Source organism: Macaca thibetana, chromosome 14, assembly GCF_024542745.1.
Source record: "Macaca thibetana thibetana isolate TM-01 chromosome 14, ASM2454274v1, whole genome shotgun sequence".
NCBI classification, from domain to species: Eukaryota; Metazoa; Chordata; class Mammalia; order Primates; family Cercopithecidae; genus Macaca; species Macaca thibetana.
This window is the reverse complement of record NC_065591.1, coordinates 94,056,608-94,084,256: the sequence shown is the minus strand read 5'-3', so window position 1 is coordinate 94,084,256 and position 27,649 is coordinate 94,056,608. Positions and strand designations below refer to the sequence as shown.

Here is a 27,649-nt window from a genome sequence, read left to right as displayed (position 1 = left end):
TTTGAAACCAGCCTCGGTAACATGGTGAAACCCCCTCTCTACAAAAAATACAAAAATTCGCCGGGCATGGTAGTGCATGCCTGTAGTGCCAGCTACTCAGGAGACTGAGGCAGGAGAATTGCTTGAACCCAGGAGGTAGAAGCTGCAGTGAGCTGAGATCACCACTGTACTCCATCCCTGGGGTAACAGAATGAGACTCTGTCCCCTCAAAAAAACCAAAAATCCTGTGTGCCACAAAAGTTTTATTAATACATTTAAAATCCTAGAGTTTAGTAAGAATTATAGTTTAAAAATCTTTTTAACTAAAATCCTAGTATTTTTTAAATGAATTAATTTATTTATTTTTGAGACAGAGTCTCACTCTGTTGCCAGGCTGGAGTGCAGTGGTGCGATCTTGGCTCACTGCAACCTCCAACTCTCGGTTCAAATGATTCTCCTGCCTCAGCCTCCAGAGTAGCTGGGATTACAGGCACATGCCACCACTCCCAGCTAATTTTTGTATTTTTAGTAGAGACAGAGACAGGGTTTCATTATGTTGGCCAGGCTGGTCTCCATCTCCTGACCTCAGGTGATCTCCTGCCTCGGCCTCCCAAAGCACTGGGATAACAGGCGTGAACCACTACGCCTGGCCCCTATGCCAGTAAAAAATGAAAGAAGTAAAAAATAGTAATGTTTTACACATTTTACTATTAATTCAATTTGCAGTGATAATTACTAACTAAAACAGGAGTAACCAATGTGTGTAAAAGGTTTATATTCACTTTGCACAATTCTAGTAAGTTTATTGGTAAACAAATGAACATGAAGCTGAATTTACCAAAAAAATGAAATGAAAACAATCCCTTTCAACCAGCATTTTCTGGCAAACAGGGTCAAAAAGTAGCAAAAAAGGAAAATCTTAAACAGGTGCCAACATCAAAACAAACCTTTAAAAAATGTATACAGGATACAATTATAGTTAACAATGTTCATGTAATGCATGGTCCTCACTTTGAAACAATCTGTCTCAAGCAGTGAATAAAACCAAGTCATTAAATGGCTTTTCAAGTGTTTTGATATCAGAAGAAATATTTTTCAAAAAATGAAAAAAAACCTCAAAGAGTGCAAAGTAAACTGAGATTAATTAACAGCATCAAGCGAAGACTCTCTTGAGATGCAATGTCATTCAAGGTGGGGAGGGAAAAGACCTTTGGTTTTACCAGAAAACCTTTTGGCAGCTCTGTCTTTGACTCCTCCAATGTCCGCACAATCACTAGTTGAAAATGCTAACTCCTTTAAGTGTGACTTGAGTACTATCTGACCCATGCTACCGCCTCATGACTTTTCTCTCAGCCTCCCAGAGTTGTCTGCTCATTGGTATCACTTTTTTTTTTTCTTTTTTTTGACACAGGGTCTCGCTCTGTTGCCCAGGCTGGGATGCAGTGGTGAGATCTCAGCTCACTGCAACCTCCACCTTCAAGTGATTCTCCTGCCTCAGCCTCCCGAACAGCTGGGATTATGGGTGCACACTACCATGCCCAGTTAATTTTTATATTTTTAGTAGAGACAGGGTTTCATCATGTTGGCTAGGCTTGGTATCACTTTGACAACAGAATTTCTTACTCAATCCTAAAGCAATCAGATATTCACTGTCCATGGAACAAAATTTGTAACACCATATAATACCATATACTGTTGCTTTATATCCAGAAGACAAAGAGTACCTTTTTTTAATAGTTCCTGTTAAAGCTTAAAAATAACCTCAAACTCATAAAATTAACTTCAGAATACACATAATAAATACTCTAGTTCGCATATGTAATTTATCATCCATTGTGGGATACTTTCAAGAGTGAAAAGGGCAATCAGAATTATGCAGAAACTACAGTCATCAATCAGGAAGACTATCGACCGATGGACTCTGAAATAAATGAGCCGTCTATGGCGTGTCATCTGCCAATAAATGTATCAAGAGCTACACACACAATGCTGAACAAAGATGGCAAGATCTCTATTGAACTCATAGCCTCAATCGTGAGGGACAGTTACCATGAAAAGGCAAACAAGACAGACGACTAACAATGAAGTTTTGAGACCTACCCAGTCCATCAAGACTGACATGTTATTAATTTTGTCCCAACTACACAGAGTGGGATCCAGTAAACCCTTAGAACAATGCCTGCTACATAAAACCATTACATAGGTGTTTATAAAATCAAGAGATCAAAAGCACTTATAGTGAGTTCATAGAAAAGAATGGCAGGAAGAACAACATTGACAATGGCCTACTAAAGACTAAGCATTGGCTACTTTTTTGGGCTATAGTTTTAGAAACTATAACTACATCAAAGCAAGTAATCGAACACTTCATCCAGAACCATGTGGGTCTTTTTTGAGAAAACCACCCAGTATTTAAGGGAAGAGGGAGAACTGGCTTATTGATAAGCTGTGCAAATTCTTATCTGCAGTATGACAGGCACTAACGCAAAGCAGACAGGTATAAAAAGGGCATGGTTTATCCTCAAATACAGAGGACAATGACACTTACATATCATTGTGAAGAAACAGTGACTATTTTCTCACCCATAAGAGGAGATCTGTACTAGTCCTAACAGGAAAGCCTACATACCCTCCAGCTGGGAGGGGTCAAAAGTGATCCTATTACATCATTTGGAACTCATCCAAACTACATGATTTTGGAAACATAACCTGTATCAGTCTGAACATGTGTAGAGGAAAAACAGAAACATCTGTATCTGGACAACTCTTTACCAGTTTTTTTAAATCTTAAAAAAAAAAAAAAAAGTAGTTATCCAGGAGAGGCCAGGTGTGGTGGCTCACGCCTGTAAACCCAGCATTTTGGGAGGCTGAAGTGAGCAGACTGCTTGAGTCCAGGAGTTTGATTCCAGCCTGGGCAACATGACAAGACCCCATCTCTACTAAAAACACAAAAATTAGCCAGGTGTGGTGGCACACTCTTGTAATCCCAGCTATTCAGAAGGCTGAGGTGGAGAATCACCTAAATCCAGAGGATTGAGGCCGCAGTGAGCCTAGATCATGCTATTGCACTCCAGCCTGGGCAACCAGAATGAGAGCCTGTCAATCAATCCATCAATCAATCAATCAATCAATCGTTATCCAGGAGAGCTCGGGAAATTTTAACTGTGACCCTAACACTGGTAAGAATTGGTTCCAGGCAGGGTCTCTAGGAATCTCCATTTATTTAGCTCATTTTAAACCTTAGCACTTGGCTATTCTAACACACTTTCTTATTTTACATGAACTAAGGTGTACCAAATTCTGTTCCACTCTTCCTCACACCATTCACTATTTTAATACCTTTTACGACTCAGAAAACCCTCTTCTCTGACAGCTATACAGTGCTCTGTTCTGGTTTTGCTTGCATGCAGTTTTAAAAGGTTTCTGGCCGGGCACAGTGGCTCGCGCCTATAATTCCAGCACTTTGGGAAGCTGAGGCAGGCGGATAACTTCAGGTCAATAGTTCAAAACCCCGTCTCTACAAAAATTAGCCAGGTGTGGTGGTGCATGCCTGTAATCCCAGCTGCTGGGGAGGCTGAGGGAGGAGTATCATTTGAACCCCGGAGGTGGAGGTGGAGGTGGAGGTTGCAGTGAGTTGAGATAGCACCACTGCACCACTCCAGCCTGGGTGACAGAGCGAGATCCCACCTCAAAAAAAAAAGGTTTGCTTCCTTTTCACCCAACAGATTTTCCCATGTAACCACTTTTTACCTAAACAAGGACGAGATTGCTGAAAAGGGGACCTGGAGAAATTCAACTTGAGATAAAAAACAATAAGGGGTCCTAACACATCTCAGCCATCATCTATGGGTGAATTTTTTTTTTTTTTTTGGAGACAGAGTCTCGCTCTGTCGCCCAGGCTGGAATGCAATGGTGCAATCTTGGCTCACTGCAACCTCCGCCTCCCGGGTTCAAGAGATTCTCATGCCTCAGCCTCCCGAGCAGCAGGGATTACAGGCACCCACCATCATGCATGGCTAATTTTTGTGTTTTGGAGAGACAGGGTTTCACGATGTTGGTCAGGCTAGTCTTGAATTCCTAACCTCGTGATCCGCCTACCTCAGCCTCCCAAAGTGCTGGTATTACAGGTGTGAGCCACTGCATCCGGCCCGGATGAACGTATTTTAACCTAAACCCAGCCTTCATGAAATTCTAACTCATTCTCTAAAAATGCTTACTTGACCATATGATAGTATATAGAAAAAAAATATATTCTATGACATCAACAATGGTCTATTAAGGACTGAACGCAGGCTACTCTTTTGAGTTCTCTATTAAATGAACACCACTTGCCAGGGAAAAACTGAGACAAAACCCAGTTAAATACATCTCAGGGTTAACCTATGCAGTATACCACATATTTACAATTACTGAATCAATTTAGATATGTATAAACATTTTCCTACCACCATCTATACTGATGAGAGAAAGAAAGAGACAGCGTCAGGAGAATGGGGAGGGGACACAGGGTTTGGGGCGAGGGAAGCAAAGAGGGAGGGAGGGAGGTAAGAAAGGAAGAGAGGGAGAGGCAAAGGAAGAGAGGGAGAGGCCAATAATTCTATAAGGCTGTTCTACTTTAAAGCCCTAATTTTTAAAGCTGTGTATATTAACTAGACAAAGAACTTGGAAATGGCATATGAACAGATAGGGCTACCTCCCTTATCATACGTAAGAATAGGAATTATGTCTCCAGTCTCTCTGACCAGAATCCAGACCTTCTGAACAAAATTCTGTCCAATCAATGCTAACTACCCTGGTGTCACAGTCTATAATTCTCCCTTTAAGAAAATCTAACACACAAAAAGGTAAGCTAGCAAAACTGATACTGAAAAGGACAAATATAACTGAAGTAAGCACTTGCTTGTTAAAAGCAGTTAAGGCTTGTATTAGTTCATTTTCACAGTCCTGATAAAGACATACCTGAGACTCAGAAGAAAAGAGGTTTAACTGGACTTACAGTTCCACGTGGCTGGGAAGGCCTCAGAATCATGGTGGAAGGTGAGACGCACTTCTTACATGATGGCGGCAAGAGAGAAATGAAGAAGCGGCAAAAGGAGAAACCCCTGATAAACCCATCAGATCTTGTGAGACTTATTCAATATCACGAGAATAGTACAGGAAAGACCAGCCCCCATGATTAAATTACCTCCCCCGGGGGTCTCTCCCACAACACATGGGAATTCTGGGAGATACAACTCAAGTTGAGATTTCAGTGGGGACACAGCCAAATCATATCATGCCACTGTTGGCCCCTCCAAATCTCATGTCCTCACATTTCAAAACCAATCATGCCTTCCCAACAGTTCCCCCAAAGTCTTAACTCATTTCAGCATTAACCCAAAAGCCTACAGTCCAAAGTCTCACCTGAGACAAGGCAAGTCCCTTCCACCTATGGGCCTGTAAAATCAAAAGCAAGCTAGTTACTTCCTAGATACAATGGGGGTATAGGTATTGGGTAAATACAGCCATTCCAAATGGAAGAAATTGGCCAAAACAAAGGGGTTACAGGGCCCAAGTGAGTCTGAAATCCAGTGGGACAGTCACACTTTAAAGCTCCAAAATGATCTCCTGTTACTCCAGGTCTCACTGACATAAGAGATGGATTCCCATAGTCTTGGGCAGCTCCACCCCTGTGGCCTTACAGGGTACAGCCTCCGTCCTGGCTGCTTTCACAGTCTGGCACTGAGTGTCTGCAGCTTTTCCAAGAGCACGACGCAAGCTGTCAGTGGATCTACCATTCTGGGGTCTGGAGGATTGTGGCCCTCTTCTCACAGCTCCACTAGGAAGTGCCGCAGTGTGGATTCTGTGTAGGGGCTCCAACCCCACAGTTCCCTTCTGCACTGCCCTAGCAGAGGTTCTCCATCAGGGCCCCGCCCCTGCAGCAAACTTTTGCCTGTACATCCAGGCATTTCCATACATTTGAAATCTAGGCAGAGGTTCCCAAACCTGAATTCTTGACTTCTGTGCAACTGCACACTCAACACCAAGTGGAAGCTGCCAAGGCTTGGGGCTCCCACCCTCTGAAGCCACAGCTTGAGCTGTACGTTGGCCCCTTTCAGCCACAGCTGCAGTGGCTGAGACACAGAGCACCAAGTCCCTAGACTGCACACAGCAGGGGGACCCTGGCCCAGCCTACAAAACCACTTTTTCCTCCGGGGCCTCCAGGCCTGTGATGGGACTGGCTGCCATGAAGGTCTCTGACATGGCCTGGAGACATCTTCCCCGTGGTCTTGGGGATTAACATTAGTTTCCTTGCTACTTATGCAAATTTCTGCAACTCTCCTGAATTTCTCCTCAGAAAATGGGTTTTTATTTTCTACTGCATTGTCAGGCTGCAAATTTTCTGAACTTTTATGCTCTGCTTCCTTTATAAAACTAAATGCTTTTAACAGCACCCAAGTCACCTTTTGAATGCTTTGCTGCTTAGAAATTTCTTTGGCCAGATACCTAAATCATCTCAAGTTCAAAGTTCCACAAATCTCTAGGAAAAGGGCAAACTGTCACCAGTCCCTTTGCTAAAATGTAACAAGAGTCACCCCTGCTCCAGTTCCCAACAAGTTCCTCATTTCCATCTGAGACCACCTCAGCCTGGACCTTACTGTTCACATCACTATCAGTACTTTTGTCAGAGCCATTCAACAAGTCTCTAGGAAATTCCAAACTTTCCCACATTTTCTTGTCTTCTTCTGAGTCTTCCAAACTGTTCCAACCTCTGTTACCCAGTTCCAAAGTCACTTCCACATTTTTGGGTATCTTTTCGGCAATGCCCCACTCTACTGATACCAATGTACTGCATTAGTTCATTTTCATGCTACTGATAAAGACATACCCAAGACTGCGAAGAAAAACAGGTTTAATTGGACTTACAGTTCCACATGGCTGGGGAGGCCTCAGAATCATGACGGGCAGCGAGAGGCACTTCTTACAAGGCGGGGGCAAGAGAGAAATGAGGAGGAAGTGAAAGCGGAAACCCCTGATAAACCCGTTAAATCTCATGGGACTTATTCACTATCACCAGAATAGCATGGGAAACACTGGCTCCCATGATTCAATTACCTCCCCCTGGGTTCCTCCCACAACACGTGGGAATTCTGGGAGATAAAATTCAAGTTGAGATTTCAGTGGGAACACAGCCAAACCATATCAAGGATTCAGTAAAAAGTGACTTTGTAATGTTTAAATCAAATCATAAAAAATGGCTAATAGTCACTGTTTTGGGTTTAGAAAATTGGCAACTTTCTATAGTCAACCTGTAATTATAAGCTGGATTCACAAAAATTCAGCTTACATACAACTTTTTAAAAACCTACTGCATAACTCTCTGCTCAGCCCAAGGAGGAAACTGATTATTCAGATTTCAGAGAAACAGACCTGGAGACTTTGGATTCAAACACATGACATAGCTGAGAGCAGGGATGAGGCCCCACACTGTGAAGCCCAAGAACACTGGTATTCAGTCCTAACCCCCATCACCACTGGTGCTCTCCAGACTGGCAGACTTTTAGCTAGAGATAGTGGCTGCTAAAAGAGGAAATTACTAAGACAGTGGCATTCAGGGGTCCCTGCAACTTCAGGGCTTGGCCCCTATTATATTACTCTCCAATGAAGCCCACCTAGACAATGAAGGCATCAGCACAAAATATAAAAAGAAACAGTATATCCCAAGGAAGATATTACATTACTACATCCATAAAGTAAGAACAGCATGTTATTAAAAAATAACAAACAAACAATGAGCTCACAAAAGACTCACTGGAGATTAAGAACGATAAACAGGCCAGGCATGATATGGCTGACATCTGTAATCCCAGCACTTTGGGAGGCTGAGGTGGGCGGATCACTTGAGGTCAGGAGTTTGAGACCAGCCTGGCTAACATGGTAAATCCCCATCTCTACTAAAAATATAAAAAAATTAGCCAGGCACGGTGGCAGGTGCCTGTAATCCCAGCTACTCAGGAGGCTGAAGGAGGAGAATCACTTGAACCCAGGAGGCGGAGGCTGCAGTGAGCCGAAATTGTGCCATTGCACTCCAGCCTGGGTGACAGTGCGAGGCTCTGTCTCAAAAAAAAGAATGAGAAATAGTTTTCTGGGGAAAAAAGAAAATCAGGCCAGGTGCACTGGCTCACATCTGTAACCCCAGCACTTTGGGAGGCCAAGGTGGGTGGATCATTTGAGCCCAGGAGTTTGACACCAGCCTGGGCAACATGGTAAAACACTGTCTCTATAAAACATACACACACAAAAATTAGCCAGTCCCAGCTACTTGGGGAGGCTGAGGCAGGAGGATCACCTGAGGTTTAGAAGTCGAGGCTGCAGTGAGCCCTGAGTGTGCCGCTGCATTCCAGCCTGGGCAACAGAGGAAGACCTTGTCTCTAAATCAATCAATAATCAAGCAATCAATCAATCAATCTGGCTAGGCACCATAGCTTATCCCTGTAAGCCCAGTACTTTTGAAGGCAGACGCGGGCAGATCACTTGAGCTCAAAAGTCTGAGACCAACCCTGGGAAACATGATGAAACCCCATTTCTACCAAAAACACAAAAACTTAGCCAAGCATGGTGATGCACATCTGTGGTCCATCTACTCAGGACACTGAGGAGGGAGGACTGCTTGAGCTCAGGGGGCAGAGGCCGCAGTCAGCTGAGATTGCACCACTGCACTACAGCCTGGGCAGCAGAGTGAGACCCCCCTCCACATCATCTCAGAAACAAAACAAAACAAAATCAACATAAAAATTAAAAGTTAAATTTGAAGGGATCTCCCAGAAAACATAACAAAATGCTAAGTGAAAGAAAACAGTGGGATAAGATAAGAAAATAAAATAAGAGTTATTCTGACTAGCAAGAATTCCAGAAAAAAAAGAAAAGATAAAACAGTCTGGAAGAAATTACCTGGGAACTAACAAAAGAAATGTCTTCCAGGACTGAAAGATCCCATGCCTGAAATTGTACTTTAGGGCAACTGTACTGCAAAATCTTGAGGGGCATCATCCATACTGAAGACCGAGTTTCTTTATATGAACTGATACATGACCAGACATTGTTTACAATGAATTTTAAAAGAGCATATCAAAGGACATAATGAAATTTCAGACCCCCAATATAAAGAACAAAACACTAAAATCCCCAAGGAAAGCAAACACTCAATTAACAAACTGGAAGCTAGAAGAAAATGGAGTGCTGGGCGCAGCAGCTCACTCCTGTAATCCCAGGACTTTGGGAGGCCAAGGCGGGCGGATCACTTGAGGTCAGGAGTTCAAGACCAGCCTGGCCAACATGGTGAAACCCTGTCTCTACCAAAAATACAAAAATTAGCTATGTGTGGTGGCACACGCCAGTAGTCCCAGCTACTGGGGAGGCTAAGGCAGGAGAATCGCTTGAAACTGGGAGGCAGAGGTTGCGGTGAGCTGAGATCGCACCCCTGCGCTCCAGACTGGGCGACAGAGCAAGACTCTGTCTCAAAAACAAACAAACAAACAAAAAAAAAAAAAATGGAGTAATGCCTCAAAATTTCAAGAGAAAATAACCTTAAATGCTACAACCAAACTGCCCACTAAATGTTAACAGAGAAAGATAGTTTTAGACACAAGAGATCTCAACACAGCTACCTCCCATGTACCCGTTTCCTCTGCAAATTTCTAGGGGATGAACTCAAAGAGTGAGCAAATAAAGAAAGAGAAAAATAGGGTATCCAACCCATAAGAGTGATCCAGAGACTCCCTAGGATGAAAACCAAGGAACATCCTAATATGACAACTCCGAAGCAACAAGTCTAGCACAGAGCAGGAAGACAAAGGACTCTGAGGATACCTCCAAGGTGGGCAAAAAGCAACAGAAATAAAAACAAAAAATCACGGCAATTAACAACTGGTCAGGCAAGGAAATACAGAAGTTTCCAGAAAATCATAGTACATTATATGACTCAGCTGTAGGTACAACATGAATTGTCATATTGTAAACACATTTAACAAAACAATTATAGGCATTATAATGGGATGATTAAGAAAAGGAGGATTTTGAGGGGTGACGAAAATTCAAGAAAGAGCAATGTAACATATTTTATAAATACGGAAATTTTAAAAGTACCTGGGGAAAAAACACCTAAAAGGAGTGGAAAGTGTTTGCCTCTGAAGAAGGCAAGTCAGAGATAAAGAAAAGAGGGTCACTGCTGTTTTTCTCTTTTTTTTTTTGAGGGAAGTCTCTCTCTTGTCCCCCAGGCTGGAATGCAATGGCTCGATCTCGACTCACTGCAACCTCCGCCTCCCAGGTTCAAATGATTATCCTGCCTCTGCCTCCCAAGTAGCTGGGAATTAAGGCACCTGCCACCAGACCTGGCTAATTTTTGTATTTTTTTAGTACAGATGGGGTTTCACCATGTTGGCCAGGCTGGTCTCGAACTCCTGAACTCAGGTGATCTGCCCGCCTTGGCCTCCCAAAGTGCTGGGATTACAAGCATGAGCCACTGTGCCCAGTCTGCTCTTTTTTCTTTATAAACCTTACAGTATTAAGGGATTTTCTAAATCAATGTACAGGTTACTTCCCTAAAAATTAAATATCAAAATATATGTTTATACACAGACTATGAAAACAAGGTCCTTCAAACGCCTCTCATTGGCAGAAATCTGGTGCTTCCTTCCCTTTCTCTCTTTTTTTCCCCCCTTCTCTTTTTTTTGAGACAGAGTCTGGCTCTGTCACCCAGGCTGGAGTGCAGTGGCGTGATCTTGGCTCATTGCAACCTCTGCCTCCCGGGTTCAAACGATTCTCATGCCTCAGCCTCCCAAAAGGAGTAGCTGGGATTACAGGCATGTGCTACCATGCCCAGCTATTTTTTTTTCTCCTTCTATTTTTAGTAGAGACCGGTTTTTACTGTTGGCCAGGCTGGTCTTGAACTCCTGGCCTCAAGTTATCTTCCCGCCTCAGCCTCCCAAAAGGCTAGGATCACAGGCATGAGCACCCGCACCAGGCCCCCTTTCTCTTTTCCTGAATTTTCTGATTCTCTCTAATAAAAGTTAGTTTTATAATAAAAACCATGTGCCTGACCAGGTGTGGTGGTTCACGCCTAAGGCTCACTTGAGTCCAGGAGTTTGAGACCAGCCTGGGCAACATAGTGAAACCCTGTCTCTACAAAAAAATTTAAAAATTAGCCAGGCATGGTTGTGGATGCCTGTAGTCCCTGCTTAAGAGGCTGGGTGGAGGATTACACAAGCCTGGGAGGTAGAAGCTGCTGTGGGCAGCGATCATGCCACTGCACTCCAGGTCTGGGTGACAGAGTAAGACTCAGTCTCAAAAAAAAACAAACAAATACAAAAAAATCATATACCTTATAAAACAAATGCAGAAAATCAGAGGCAGCAGCCCCTCACTTATCCTCAGGGGAAATGTTCCAAACCCCACAGTGGATACTTGAAACAGTGGATAGTACCAAACCCTATATCCTATATATATACTACGGTCTTTGGATCTGACAACTGAGGTGGCTACTAAGTGACCAGTGGGGTGGTGGGGTGGGACGTAGCATAGACAGTGTGGATGCATTGGCCAAAGAGAGGATTCACATCCCAGACTGGACAGCACAAGATTGCAGGATTGCATCATGCTACTCAGAACACTGCAATTTAAAGCTTATGGTTTTTTGTTTTTGGCTTTTTTTGAGACAAGGTCTCACTCCCATTGCCCAGGCTGGGCTGAAGTGCAGTGGCACAATCACTGCAGCCGTGACTTCCCAGGCTCAGGTGATTCTTTCACCTCAGCCTCCTGAGTAGTTGGGACTACAGGCAGGTGCCACCAGGCTTGGCTAATTTTTTGTATTTTTAGTAGAAACGAGATCTTGTTACGTTGCCCAGGCTGGTCGTGAACTCCTGGGCTCAACTGATGTGCCCACCTCAGCCTCTCAAAGTGCTGGGATTACAGATTTGAGCTACCACACCTGGCCATGAATTATTTCTGGAATTCTCCATTTTAATATTTTTACACCACAGTTAATGGCAGGTAACTGAAACTCTGGAAAGGAAACTCATGGATGGTGGGGAGGGACTACCGTACATGAAGAAATAAGAGTGAGGGACGACTGTTTTATAAATATAAAACAAAAGAACCCCCACATCTATTTCCATATACAGGAAAAAAAAATCCACATCTTGTTTCACCTCCTAGGTGGTAAGGTGTGTACTTCTTATCCCAAAAGCCTGCTCCGTATTACAGTCAGTTCAGGATATACTACAAGTTGAATTTCAAGCAACTTTTATATACTACATTCCATTTTGTCGAAGCACTTTAACAAACACACTATCTTTACTCCAAATCCCAAATAAAATCTGCAGCAATTTTCATGCAAATATCAACTCTCTAAACATACTTACTGACCAAATAAATACCTTACTTTAAAAACAAAAATCCTCCTCCCTTTAGGTTAAGTAAGCAACTGCAAGAAGAGAAAGGAAGCAGCTTTTAATAAAATGTCCCCTCACCCACCCCCAACTGAGAATCCTGCTGAAGAATTTGATAGTCTGAGAATTCTGCTGAAGAATTTGATAGTCAAGTGACTAACATCCCATAAACAGATAAGAGACACAAATTAAAGTGACAGCAAATGAAGGAATGGCACTTACCACAAATACAGCACTGAAAACATTTGGTGGAAGAAAACCCAAATAATAGATACTGCCATTTGCATTATTTTATTAATTTGCAACATCATTTAAAGAAACAACAGACTATCACTTGGTGTGTTTAAAAATTATGATTCTTCTCATGCTAGGAGCAAAATGAGGATTAAATACCGACCATTTTCCTTGTCTAGAATATTAAAGAGGGGAGGGGGAAGACTGCTGTGATTTAAACCAAACTTCTTTGTTTGCATTTAGAAGGGGTCAAGCCCTACGTAAATAAAAGTGCTTCCACGGTGGCAGTACTTGTTCCCAGGAAACTTGGTGCTACAGCACTTGAGCAACCAGAACCATGAAGCAATTCTTCTTCATAGAAACGGCAATGTCCCTTTCATGGCTTGAAGTTCTGATTAATCCTAGAATCAGAAGCCCTTTTTGTCAGAAGTGCATCACTTAGTAACCACAGTTATAGAACGACACAGCTCTTTAAGACCTCCCTTTATACAATGCTACTCAGCTATTATTAAAAACTTTCAAGCCACAATTAATGGATAAATTATGCTATTACAGAGGGTAGCAAATTAAGTCTGAATAATCTTAAATCTTAGCAACTGATTTTTAAAATGACTTCACTTTGATTGGTCCTAAGCCTAAATTTCAATATACATTTTCGCAACAAAAAGGTTTAGCGTTTACCTCCCCTCAAAGCCTTAAGGTACAAGGCAATGCAGAGTCATGATAGCATGAGTATTTTAAGCTGCGAATTCCCATTATTTTTCTAACTACAAGGTAAAATATTTCTCTATGTAACTAAAGAGGACCAATCTTAGGGTTGTAAAAACCTGGGTTTTTTTGGGTTTTTTTTCCCCCCAAGTTTCAACTATTTAAATGCTCCCTAGATGTTTTGGTTTTTATAATGGCTAAGATAAAGCTTTAGGAAAGGGCATTTTTTTAAATGTGACTTTAAAAAGAAAATTAGCCTACCATCTTGCAGTCAATTGTGTCTGCTACATTTAAACTTCTAGAGATATTTCTTAGTTCTAGAAAGAAGTTCTAGTGAACTTCTTTCTCAGTTCACACTAAAAAGATTCCATTACTTTTCCCAGGCAATATGTTAATCTCTATGTTCTATTTACTCTGTCACATCTACTATTTTCCAACTGTTTTTCTTCTGCCACCAGTGAATACGGTTTCTCCAGGGTTTTCTCCCTAAAGCACTGTGGCACTGTGTGCCATTCTTCCCCGTGATGCCCACCCACTGAGCAGAAGTAAGCTCTCCCCCACCCCCCAGAGCTGAGGGCGTACTTTCATCTTCTCTCTCCACTCAGCCTCAACAGCAAGACAAACACCCAGAGACTGGCCTTCCCTCAAATAGGGAAATACTTTGTGACTGCAATTTGAACTGGCTTTTTGTTTGTGTATACATGTGCACGTGTGCAACTTAACATTTAATGGCAAAATTATAAGCTTTTCAGTTTTAAAGGGAAACTGGGTTATACTTGATACAGAAAGAAACAGCATAGCCTTATTCTTCATGAAACTTCCTTTTTAAAACATCTAATCTTTATCACGAAGATACATTCTATATGTTCTGAATACACTGTATACATCTCAGGTACACTGTATACGATAACAACATACACTGTATGTGTTTTTTTTTTTTTTTTTTTTGAGAGTCTGGCTCTGTTGCCCAGGCTGGTGTGGAGTGACTCAATCTCAACTCACTGCAGCCTCCACCTGCCAGGTTCAAGCAATTCTCCTGCCTCAGCCTCCTGAGTAGCTGGGACTACAGTGTGCGCCAACACGCCTGGCTAATTTTTGTGCTTTTAGTAGAGACGGGGCAGGGGAATCACTTGAACCCAGGAGGCAGAGGTTGCAGTGAGTCAAGATCGCGCCACTGCACTCCAGCCTGGGCGACAGAGCAAGACTGTCTCCAAAAAGAAAAACAAAAAAAGAAACAAAGAAAGAATCAGCCTATAGATAGCGATCACTTATATCTACAGGGCAAATTAATATTGGAAGATGGGTAAGCTGTATGCCACACAATGTCAAAAATCTCTGAAAAACATATCCTTTTTAAATTGTATACCAACATGCTCAATATAACTTAATCAAATCACAGCCACAAAAAACCCTGAATCTTCACAGACTAAAAACATTGTGGCCAGTTATTCAGAAAATGATAAACAATGGAAATGAAACAAAACTATCCTTTAAAAATTATTAGAACATTATTAAAACAATGCAAATGTACAAACTTTTAAAATCACTGATCCAGATTCCTTAAATCAAATTATAAGGTCCTACATGGTACATTATATATACGAACACGTCTTTGAACATGGTAATAGTTACAAGGCATCAGAGTCAATACCATAAACTTGCAAGTAAAAACACTGCTTGAAACCAGAGATATTATAGAATACTGATTCAGGAAGTTATTCAGCAGCTTATAAAGAAATAGGAAGTTGTTGACCAACTACTTGAAGAACTATTTCCTGTAGGAAAACCATAAGACAGCTGAAGAAGGTAATAACTCTCAGAGTCATAAAGACAATGAATTCTTTTAAAATGAAAGCTCAATGCAATGGTAAAGAAATTGGTTTTGAATAGTAAATGCCAATAGAACAAACATTATATGGCTAAGCCTTGTTTACATACTTCATATTCATCCCAGAGCTTGAAAACAAGCCACTGATAAATGTAGCTAGCACCATACTTCCACCATATCACTTGCCAAAATAAGATACGAGTCTTCTCCACAAGATCTCACTGACCTAAGGAGGGCTTTAAAATGACCAATGATTGCCTGCTTATAATCTTTCAGTAATCATGCTGCCTGGAAACTAGACGATAGGCCAACTAACTTCAAAAACTCAATCATCTATGGTCACAAGGCAACAACTGGGTAGTTTCTTAAGTTAACATTTCTAAGTTTTTTCTCAAATTACATCGCCTTGCCTGTCTGGACCATTTATAGTCAGGTTCTTCATGCCAAATATAAATCTCAGTAAGTTATAGACCTTGTAACTTAAAAGTCAGTTCCAACGAATATCTAAAAAGATGCATTAAAATAAAATGTTTCACTCTGGAAGTAAGTGTAAAACATGCAACTAATTTAAATCCTCATTCTACATCTGGTCGACAACAACAAACTTCTTTAGATACAAGAGGAAAGTATATAAATATTGATTACAAAGACAGCCCTATTTTAAAACATCAAAACTAGGATAAAAATGAACTTTTGACAATAGAAACTTGGCACCAAAAGCTTAGTTGATCATCATCTTTGACTAATGGTTAGGATATTAACCTCACTTATCTGTTCAGTACACAAAAAGAAGTTATAACAACTATACAGCCCATAACATCACGGAAGTAGCTAACTAGAGAAGGTGAAATAATCTTATTTCAAAACATTTCTCCAAATTGCATATTGTTCATAAAGCAGATACTCTTTATAATACAAAATTTTATAAGCCCACAGCATTCATCTTCCACATCCAAGGTTTAGGGGCCTGCACAGAATCCCTGACAGATACCAAGTAACCATGATTTTACCTACATTTATTGAGCAAGATTTACCTGTCCAGGAAAACTCTTCCAGTTCTGAAAAGTTTTATATAAGAAAATTCTTCCAAGGAATCAAAATTCCTCACATTTCTTATATAATAAGGACTCTTACTCTCATATGAAAGTTCCCCAGAAACACTGAAAGAACAATCATGTCTTATCTCTCCTCCTCCCAGTTTTTTCTTTTCCAGGTAAATATCTCTCTACCCTTGCAACCTTTTCTCATATGACATAATTTGAGATTTATTTATTTTGGCCTGGTTTATCTTCCTTACAGGCCCATAGGTGACAGGTGTGAACTGAGGTGACTGGGGCTGGAAGGTATATACCCTTCATTAATCCATCTACATATATCAATACCTTTAAGACAAACATTTCTTCACAAAGGAAGAATCACTGGAAACGTTGAAAAATGAATAGTCATTCCTTAGCATCTGTGGTTAAGGATTGGTTCCAGGACCTCCTACATGTACTAAAATCCACAGACACTCTTGTCTTTCACAGAAAGTGGCATAATATTTGCATATAACCTATACATATTCTCCCATATACTTTATATCATCTCTAGATTACTTATAATAATACAATGTAAATGCTATATAAATAGTTGTTACATTATTTAGGAAATAACGACAAGGAAAAAAGTTTGTACATTAGTCAACAAAGATGTAATTTTTTTTCTGAATATTTTCAATCAGAGATTGGTTGAATCCATGAATACTGAACCCACAGATACGGAAGGCCAACTCTATCTAGAATACTGATTTCAGCTCAAAAAAAAAAGATCATTCATTCAAAATAATGAAACTGTAGGCAGATATCACCTACAAGCAATTATTACAAGATACAAAGAACTAACAAGAAGAGCATAAATGTTGCTCTTTAACCTTATACTTTTAGCCACAGCATCCACCAAAGAAAGAAGGCAAGCAGGCTATTAAGCTGTTTAAAAATCTCCCCAGGTCAGCATGTGACCCAGCAGGGAGAGGTTCAAAAAAGTGCAGCCTTTCTTTTTCTTCCTAACAACCTGGTTTGTTTCCACTCCCTTCCCCTTCAAGACACATCCTTCACAGCTAGCAGCTCTTTCAATCATTTACTTTGGATGTCTGCTTGAGAACAAATGATCTTGCTCATGCAGATGAGTTTGCCAGACTTGTGTGTACTTTCCAGTCTCAGGCCCTTTACTGTTCTGGTTGAAACCTGATCCTCTGAAATGGATACCAGGACACCAGAAAATGAATTTTAAAAAGAAGAAGAAAAACAAAAAGTTGCAGGAAAGGGGGCAAAAAAGAAACACAACAAAACAAAAAAAAAACTACGAACTTTTCATGATCAAACTTTTTCCTCTGCTCTTTTGTAAGTCTGTCACGAAATTTTCTATCTTACATTACAAAGCAGCAACCCACCCTGGAAGACAATCAATATAAAACACATATTAGGATTCACACAACAAAACATCCTTAATGGTATTACCTGATATGATAAATAAATGTTACACTTGCCTTAGGAGTAGACTGTCAAGACAGATCTGAATAAAAACTTACACTGTTTTTCACTTTATTATCTCAACTTGATTAAACACTATTAAGTGAGCTTTTTTAAAGACATCAATTTCGGTCTATAATAATTAGTTTTAGTCAACATTTTATATATACTTGATCCAAACAAGCCAGAAAAAAATTGAGGTCCTATCTGTAATTTCAAAATTAGAGGAGAGAAACTATTTAGATCTTTTCAGCCTAGTGCAATTTTGCCATTTTGTTAAACACAAAAAGACTGATAAAAAAATAAACAACCCAATGGTCATGTTTTTGTTTTCCCAGAGAGGAGGGTTTCTATTGTGAAGATCTACTAGCTTGAAAGAAGTTTGCCACTGAGAGACTGCGTATGAAACCTAAAAATTTATATTTCCCTTTACATTTTGGGGGGAAATATTGGTAAGTCACATCAAGCTTCAGTTGTAGTGCTTGTCATTTCACAATTTAAAATACTGTAAAATTAGACTCCCCCAAAAGCCCTACTTATTTTGTAGTTCTCCACCAATAAAATATTTATTTAAAAAGATACAAGTAGCACCACACGTACTTCATAAGATGCTGCTAGCCCTAATATTCTCAGAATTTGAAAATTTTCACGGTGTTCTTTCTGTTTTGTGCTAGGCTAATTAACAGGTTTGGCACAAGCTCAAAATGAGAATAACCAAATTTCCACAAAAGAAAAGATTATAAAGAGGCTCAGAACCAAGACTCAGTAAAGCTCTCAAAATATTACCCATGCTAACAAAGGTATTTAGGTCATACCAAACTTAAACATATACATGGGAGATATAACAGAGCTCTAGAGCTTAACATAAATATTAAAAAAAATAAAAACAAATGATATTCTGTATCTTGACACCACTTTACTGTGTCTTCCAATACATATTTTTCTTAGATAACTGTCTCCCACCATTATTTTCACTTACTTTAAGAAGTATCTCTGACCAGAAGATGTCTTTGCCATCTCCCAACCTGCTGGCAGAGGTACATCATCAGGTATCTCAAAAGAAGACTGTCGAAGATGCTGAGCTGTGGGTGTAGCTGCTGGACCAGAGACTACTCCAGTGGGGGTCAGTGTCCCAGGAGAAACAGCTCCCAACTGCAGAGAAGCTGGAGAGGAATGAGCTCGAACATGCTGTGGAGTCAGGGCTCCTGCAGTGCCTGCATCAGTACTGGCCTATTAGGAATATTAAGATGAAAAATTAAAAAAGAAACACAACTTTTTAGAGAGTCCCTTTAAATTTCCCAGTCAGTGCTTAATTGCAGCCGAGTATCTAAGTGCCAAAGGAAAATTTCAACATTTAATATTCGACACTAGAGAACACAGGTTTTCAAACGGATACTTTTAATATTATATAATTTTAATATAAGTTTTATATTTGTGCTTTTATTGATGAGCAGTCCATCTAATGAATTTCCACCTACTACACACCAGACATGTAAGGGCAACTAGTACTGAATGAATAAAACATTCCAAAAATAACAGTGAATTTTAAAACCTAATTTTTAAAAAGTCACTGCAGTTATGGGTGCTTTTCCAAGTTCTAAAATGTTCTAAGTATAAACACAACGCAAACAATATGCATTTTTTACTAGGTTTTAAGTAATTAATTTTTTTTTCTAGGTCAAGCCCAAGAAAAAACAAGCCCTCGTCATTTTTTCCCACCATGATAAAACGCCATCAATAAAGAAATCATAACAAATTACACAATTTTTAATGAAAGCAACAAATTTGAACTGCCCAAATGTTCTTAAAAGCCATCTACAATGAACAAGATGAAAAAAACTCAACTATATATTTGTATGTAGAAGATAATGAGGTTATCAGTCCAATTATAACTTAAGAACTCACAGACATTCACAACTCTATACAAGCAGAAAAAATTCTGCATTCAGACCCCAAAGATCTGAGTTCCAGTCTAAGCTGGCTAGTGTGACACTGAACAAGTATGTTAACTTCCATATGCCTGTTTTCTCGTTTGTAACATAGTTTTCAAGACAGAAAAATGGATGTATATAAAACAACTTATAGTCACCAGTTTGTGTTGTGAACAATAGTATTCACAACCTACATTCTACTATTCACAATCTTGCATAGTTTTTAAAATGTGTCTAATTAGAATTAAGAGTTTGATTATCAAAAAGTTAGAATTTCCTAGATTCACAAAGGTAAGGAAACCGGAAGGACTCAGTAGAGTCATTAATGCCTTAAAGTGATAGACCTTTCTGAGTGTCCCATCAGAATAAGTATGATTTAGAAAATCACTAGCAGAAATAAAAGTCCAATTTACAGATGAGCAACACTTAGCTAAAAACTTATTAAAAACAAAACTGTAATAGTTTATGAATTTTAGAACTGCTGGATATAAATTCTTGTAAAAATTATCTACTAGAAGAAAAAGTACACTTTCCAGTTGTGACTCTTTGTCACAAAATGGGGGATCCAATCTATGTGTAGTATACTTTGAAAAAATACCGTGTAGTCTGCAGGGTGCATGCCAACACACATTTACTTACAATGAGTCCATAAACCAACTTCCAGGGGTAAGAAAAAAAGCATACCTAAGTCTATTTCTGACAAATTGAACTGTTTAGGCAAGCAGCTAAATTGTTTTTCCTTCCTTCCTCCTCCTTAACCCGGGTTTTTGTCATCAGGTTAAGTGAGTTTTTCTGAGTTCCAAAACCCTGTGGTCTCTGACAGAAGAATATACAACAGGCCTGCAAATAGGACAGAGAATGGGAGTGGGGGCGGTAACTCTTCTTTCCACTCAAGTTACAGCCCGAGTAGGCTAACTACATTGCAGTATTTGGAAAACCTATTAACTTTTGGGCAAAGTTCCTATGCTGAAGTTTAGCCTGAAGCAAGTTCTTTAATAAAAAAAGAAGAAGAAAAAAGAAAAGAAGCAAAAAGGGAGAACCCTACACTAAACAAAACCACTGGGACCTATCGGAATGTTAACACTCTCATTATAAATAGTTTCACTTCTATGCTGAATCAAGCTGGCAAAATAATCGAACGTTGTGTATGTGGAAAAGCAGCCATGTTCATATCCGCAATAAGAATTAAAAAGCAATGGCGATCCTAGAATTAGTCATCGCTTCCCAAACATTAACTTTTAATCACAGTTGAACTAGGCAGGACTTGGCCTATGAGTCAACCCGCAGTGTATTATCAAAGGCTTGTGTTAAAACCTCGGTACTGTAAAGCGCAACTCAGTTCCTGCGCAACGTACAGATGTGGCTAATTCAAAAGCTTTTCAGCCGACTGTAAATAATAGCCTACGATCGGGAAACCAACACGCAACCTACTAAGTTTGATAAGAGCGAGTCGACCCAAGTTCCAAGACACAAGGGAAGCGCAGGGGTGAAAGAACTCCATAAACAACTTCCAGGAAAGTCTGGGCAGGGGAAGCCCGAAACCTGTATTCAGAAATCGCCTAAGCCGCGAGGAAAATAAATGCTTACGGGAGGGGGAGGCGGAGGGGGAGGGGAAATGGGTAGGGGGGAGGGAAAGAAAGAGCAAAAAACTAAATGGACCGGTTCTACCCCCACCTCTAATCAACACTGGAAAACAAGAGAACAATTATTTGACTCCCCCAGGAGACTGAAGTGGACCGAGAGGCCGCAAAGGAAAGGGGCCCAGGGCTCAACTTCACAAACTCGGCCTCCGCTGGCAACTCACCCACACACAAATGCCAGAGGCCCCCCTCCCCCTTTCCCGGCCCGGCCCCGGCGGGAGCCAAGGTGCGGAGCGCGCGGAGGCGCGCGCATTGTGCAAGCCCACCGCGGCCCAGGCTCGGCTCTCCCCCACCCCCTTCCTTCCTCCCCACCCCTCCTCCACTCCCGCCAACCTCCCGGGAACCCCGGGAAGAAAGAAAGGAAGGAGGGAAAGCACGCCCCCCGGGGCCGCAACCGCAGAAAGAAACTCCGAAAGGAAAAACAAATCTCAGCCCCGGACTCTGGGAGGAGTGGGGAGCTGGTCACCGCGGCCGAGCGGACGACTCCAGTTCCTCCACTTCGCCGCGGGACCCCCACCCCAGCTAGAGCTCCCGCAACCCCCTCCCCTGGCCAGAGCTGGCGGCCGCGGCTCCCGAGCGCCCCCCCGGTCTGAGGCCCGCCCGACGGGGAAGCGGGGAGAGGGGCGACAAGGTTACCTGTCGGGAGTGGGATTTGGGCTCCGGCGGCTTGAAGAAGGAGTCGGGCAGCTTCCGGAGCCTCATAGGCACGGTCTGGGGCACGTTAGCCGTCTTGGGGTTCATGACGGCGTTGAAGAGCGCCTCCAGGTCGGTCTCCGAGTCCCCGCGGACGTGCACGATCTGATGCCCGGCGGGGGGTGCCTGCGGCGCCGCCTGGGTCGCCGCGGGTGCTGGCTGCCCGGGTCCGGACGGCGGGCCCTGCCCCTGGGGGGGCTGCGCAGGCGGCTGCCCTTGGCCCTGGGGGGCCGGTTGAGGCGGCGGCTGCTGCCCGGGATCCATGGCTTCTGCCTCCCCCGACGCGCACCCCCTAAACCAGGCGGGCGAGGGCTCCGCCCGGACGCCCCGGCTCCACAGGCCGAGGTGGAGAAGCGGCGACGGCTGCGGGCCGGGCGGTGCTGGGCGGCGGGAGCGACGTTCTCCTCGCTCTCAGGGCCGGGGGGCTGCGCCGCGGCCCCGCATCCCCCGCCCCGGCGCCTCCGCCCCCGCCCTGCGCCCCGGCTCCACTGGTCTGGCGGATGCGCCTCGGGAGGGGCTGCGAGGGACTCGGACCTGCGGCGCCTGAGAACTTTTTCCCTCCAACTCCCTTGACGGAGGCCGGACAGCTCGTTGCCTTTCCCCTCCTCCCCCTTTCTCTTTTATTTCCTTTTCTTGTTCCTTCCTTCCTCCCTTTCTTTTCCCTGGCGGCGGCTGCGCCCGACTGAGACAGAAACTCGCCTCAGACGCCAAAACTAAAGTTGTGAGAAGCGCCCGCCCGCGCCGCCGCGGCCCCGCCTCCTCTCGGCTCTTCCTTCCTCTGCGCGCCCGCCCGCACCGCGGCCCGGCCGGCAGCGCAGGGAAACTTTTCGCTGCAAGTTGCTACATTCCTCCACACTCCCAGCCCTCCGCGCCTCTCCCGGTCGCACGTGACCCGCTCGCCCTGGTCCGGTCCGCCCTTCGCCCGCGCTCAGCCCGGCAGGGGCCCGGAGCGTGCCCCGTGTTCTACGCCGCGAACCACAAACGCTGGGTCCATTCCGAGGCCGAAGTGTGGTCTCTGCGGAGAACGCGGCCGCCCTTGGCCCCAGAAAGTCCTTCCGCCCCGCTCGGCCCCTTTTCCCGGCCCGTGCTCGGGAAAGGCGCTTCCAGCTCGCCTGGACCTGCGAAAGGACGAAGGCCGAAAGAAGTGGAGAGAGGATGTGCGAACCCACCTCCTCCTCCCCGCGTTACCCCGGCTTGACCGAGCGGAGCGCCAGTGCGGGCTTAAAGCCGCCAGGATAGATGGGAGTTAAAATAGATACGGTGAGCCGGCACTGATGTTAATAAAGGTCCATTGTTTTCAGCATTAACTTTATTTTGTAATTCTGTTTCACTTATCTGTTAGTGTGCGAAAACTCACTTGAAAGGGTAAACGGTTACTGTAATTGAAGCTTTGAGACCAGGTCTGTGAGTCAGTGTAACTTAGTAAAAGAAACAAAAACACTACATTTTCTAAATGGTGAAATCACATCAACTGTTTTAGTACTCGAGTTTGCAACATAGTCACTGGAAGCCTCAACCCAAAAAATCAGTGCTTCTTCAGGTACAAGCATTCATTCCTCTGTACCTGCCTTTCATCCTCAGGGAGCTGGGTGCCTACCCCTGCTATCCCTGTGCCTGGCCCAAGGGTGGACTCCGTTAATGTGGACTGAATAAGAAATGAATGGGCAAGTAGATCACCCCAGGCACCTGATGGTACAAGGAGCCCATTGGAAGCCACTTAAAAACAATGGAAATACGTTGTTTAAGTCATACACTCTGGTTTTTTTTTTTTAAGCATCCTTGTTGAGATGTAATTCATATACCATACAATTTTTGTAATATTTGTACATATTTGTATATTTAAGCAATTCAGTGGGGTTTTTTTGGTTTTGTTTTGTTTTAGTATAGTCATAGGATTGTGCAACGTCAGTCTAATTTTAAATGCACTAGCCCATTCTAAGGAAATCTGGCTTTCTTGTTTTAATGATTTTATCTACAATGCTAGTGAAACAGAGGTATAAATAGGATTAAGCAAGGAAAAAGTCCGGTAGCAAAAACATAATCTCTTCCTCCAGCCAGAACATGCCCAAGAGAATTCTGAAGGATCTGTATCACTTGGTGTGGTAGGGCTCGGCCAAAGGAGCAGGCTTCAGACACTCAAAATTCTAACAGAAGATTCCAGTCAACTACTCTGAACCCCCAGTTTCCTGTCTGAAGAAAAGGATCAGAGTAAATGACACCCATGACTAGTTCTTGGATTTGTTCCCACTCCTAAATGTCAAGTGCATTTAACGACAAACTTGTAGGTTCTGGAGTTACAGAGTTTTGAGTTCAGGTCCCAGTTCTGCCATTTACTAGCTGTGAGATTTTGGACAAGTTATTTATTTCCTGTTCTTTAATATTAGCATCAGGGGTAATAACACCTGCCTCATAGTTGTTGGGGCATTAAATGAGTCAATGGATATAATGTACTTAGCCTAGTTTGGGACATGCAGTGAGTTGCGCATCAATGTCAGTTGTCATTGTTGTCCCATATTCATAGATGACTTCACAGGTAGTAACATAGCCTCTCCTTGCAGCAACCCTCTCTTTCTAAGCACAGCCTTAGGGACCCTGTTGGTAATCCCTTCCTCTCCTATCCAATAATCAATCCACACAAACAAAATCTTTGGGCAGAAACTGTGCATTAAAAATTTACCTGAAAGAAAACTTTAGGAACCAAAGTGGACCAGGCGTGGGAGTTCATGCCTCTAGTACCAGCACTTTGGGAGGCTAATGCAGGGGTCAGAATCACTTGAGGTCAGAAGTTCGAGACCAGTCTGGCCAAAATGGTGAAACCCTGTCTACAAAAAATACAAAAATTAGCCAGGTGTGGTGGCATGTGCCTGTAGTCCCAGCTACTCAGGTGGCTGAGGCATGAGAATCACTTGAACCCAGGAGGTGGAGGTTGCAGTGAGCTGAGATCACACCACTGCACTCTAGCCTAGGCAACACAGCAAGACTCTGTCTCAAAAAAAGAACCAAAGTGATTGAAAACCTGGGATTGGAATGGAAGCTGTCCTTTTACTAGAGCATTTACTACTATGAACACTAGCTAAAGGGCTTAAAGTACAGCAGAGGCTGCTTTGTTCAATATTGTTTCGCCTGCCATTAAAATGAGGACAAAATTACTTTGATAAGTGGCGTGAAAGGGTCTTTGGAGTGACTACATTCTGTAAGCACTTCTGTATCATCAAGATTTTGGAACTTACTATTCCTCATTTATACAATTTCAGCCACAGTGTAGTAGGGGATACAGATAACATATTCAATCCTTTGTCTACTCCCTTCCTCTTCTGCCCATTTTGTGGAGCAATTATCTGTTGACAGCATCTTAAAATAGGGAGTCACCTTCTTCATACAAAGATTCATGCTTATCCTGAATCATTTTCAATGTCCAGGTAGATCGCTGTCTCAAAATACTCGTCTCCCAATTACTTGACCTCTCAACTACAATGGACCCTCACCTCTACTTCACTTTAGCCACCTACCCGTTCGTCTGTACTCTGTCATCATCAGAAATGCTCCAGTAATGAAGTCAGATTATGGCATACCATATTCTTAATAATCATCTGGTTCTCTTATTTCATTACTCGCACCTCATTTATCCTTCACCTCTCCCTTTTCTGCAACCTATCACTCCCTTCCCTTTTCATTTCTGTTATGGTTTGGATGTTTGTGTCTCTCCAAAATTCATGTTGAAACGTCTCCAATGCATCGGTATTAAAAAGGTGGGGCCTTTGGGAGATGATTAGGTCATGAAGGTTCCTCCCTTCTAAATGGGATTAAGAACTTTATACAAGAGGCTTCACACAGCATTCAACTGTTTTGCCCTTTTATCTGTCTGCTGTGTGAGGATACAGCTTCCATCCCTTTAAGAGGATGTAGCAACAAGGCACCATCTTGAAAGCAGAAAGCAGCTGTCACCAGACAGCAAACCTGCTGCTGCCTTGATCTTGGACTTCCCAGCCTCCAGAACTGTGAGAAATAAAATTCTAGTATGTATAAATTATCCAGTCTGTGGTATTTTGTTATAGCAGCACAAACAGCCTAAGATAACATCCTTGCCAATTCAGTTTGGAAATCATAATTCATTGTTTAAACTTCCCATGCTGGGCATGGTGGCTTATGCCTATAATCCCAGCACTTTGGGAGGCTGAGGTGGGTGGATCACCTGAGGTCAGGAGTTCAAGACTAGCCTGGCCAACATGGCAAAACTCTGTCTCTACTAAAAATACAAAAATTAGCCAGGTATGGTGGCACAATGTCTGTAATTGTGTCTGTAATTACAGGCGGCCTGTAATCCCAGCTATTTGGTAGGCTGAGGCAGGAGAATCACTTGAATCCAGGAGGCAGAGGTCGCAGTAAGCTGAGATTGTGCCACTGCACTCTAGTCTGGGCAAAAGAGCGAAACTCCGTCTCAAATAACAATAATAATAATAAATAAACGTCTCACAATTATCTATGTCTTCAATCCCATTCTCTCATGGATTTTAATGAACTGAATCTGTTAAACTGTTTTAATCTGATTTTCTGTGTTTTATTCCAACACCTAAGCTTATGGGGCCCTAGCCCCACATTCATGAGAAGCTTCAATCAAAACTTTCGACATTTTGTCCAAATCAGGTATACCTTCCCAAAGATATGCCTACACTATACAATTACAAGGAGGCATCCTTTGTAGAACTTCAAACTTTGTCTCATTACCAAATGACCCTGTCTATAACACATTATGAATTAATAGTTTAAGTAGGTTGAGTGTGGTGGCACACGCCTGTGGTCCCACCACTTTGGGATGCCGAGAGGGATGTATCACCTGAAGTCAGGAGTTTGCAACCAGTCTGACTAATACGGTAAAACCCCGCCTCTACTAAGTACAAAAAAATTAGACAGGCTTGGTGGCACATGCCTGTAATCCGAGCTACTTGGGAGGCTGAGACAGGAGAATCACTTGTACCTGGAAGGTGGAGGTTGCAGCGAGCCAAGATCGCACCATTGCATTCCAGCCTGGGCAACGAGAGCGAAACTCCATCTCAAAAAAAAAAAGGCCGGCACTGTGGCTCACGCCTATAATCCCAGCATTTTGGGAGACCGAGGCAGGTGGATCACTTGAGGTCAGGAGTTTGACACCAGCCTGGCCAACATGGTGAAACCCTGTCTCTATTAAAAATACAAAACTTAGCAGGGTGTGGTGGCGCATTCCTGTAATTCCAGCTACTCCGGAGGCTGAGGCAGGAGAATCACTTGAACACAGGAGGCAGAAGTTGCAGTGAGGTGGGATTGCGCCACTGCACTCCAGCCTGGGTGACAGAGCGAGACTCCATCTCAAAAAAAAAAATAGTTTAAGTAAATTCTATAATTATCTGGTGAATATCACAAATTTTTTCTTTGTAATTATCCCATGTTAAAAGTATTAACTTGTTAAGCGTAAACGTTTGAAACATACTCATGTTTTAGAACCTTCTCTTGGCATTCTGGCATGCTAAGTACACTGGGAACTTGAAAGAAGTGGTCAGCTGTCTTCCAGCCTCCAAGAAGCCTGGCTAACACCTTGGTTTCTGGGGCCAACAGAAGGGAATCTCACAGGTGAATGGATTAGTGTCCTTCCACATTGATAGTCTCTAACCAAACCATGTTTCCTTGCATCTGTAATTAGCCTTTTCTCATATGATACAGCTATTCTAAA

The 27,649-nt window shown here is 42.6% G+C and overlaps 1 protein-coding gene across 9 annotated transcripts in view; it reads right to left on the bottom strand.

Annotated features, from left to right (window-relative positions):
* The window catches only part of YAP1 (Yes1 associated transcriptional regulator), a 124,542-nt gene extending 102,040 nt beyond the window's left edge, over positions 1–22,502 (bottom strand). For 7 of the 9 annotated variants that reach the window (XM_050758262.1, XM_050758264.1, XM_050758266.1 and 4 more), the window contains exons 1-2: positions 21,889–22,209; positions 18,661–18,911 (exon numbers count right to left, since the gene is read on the bottom strand). In XM_050758262.1, coding sequence (XP_050614219.1) covers positions 18,661–18,911; positions 21,889–22,209 — 572 coding nt within the window. Of the gene's footprint in view, positions 1–18,660; positions 18,912–21,888 lie in introns of all 9 variants that reach the window. The other 2 variants (XM_050758263.1, XM_050758271.1) reach the window with 2 other exon arrangements.
* Between the last annotated feature and the right edge of the window lie 5,147 nt (positions 22,503–27,649).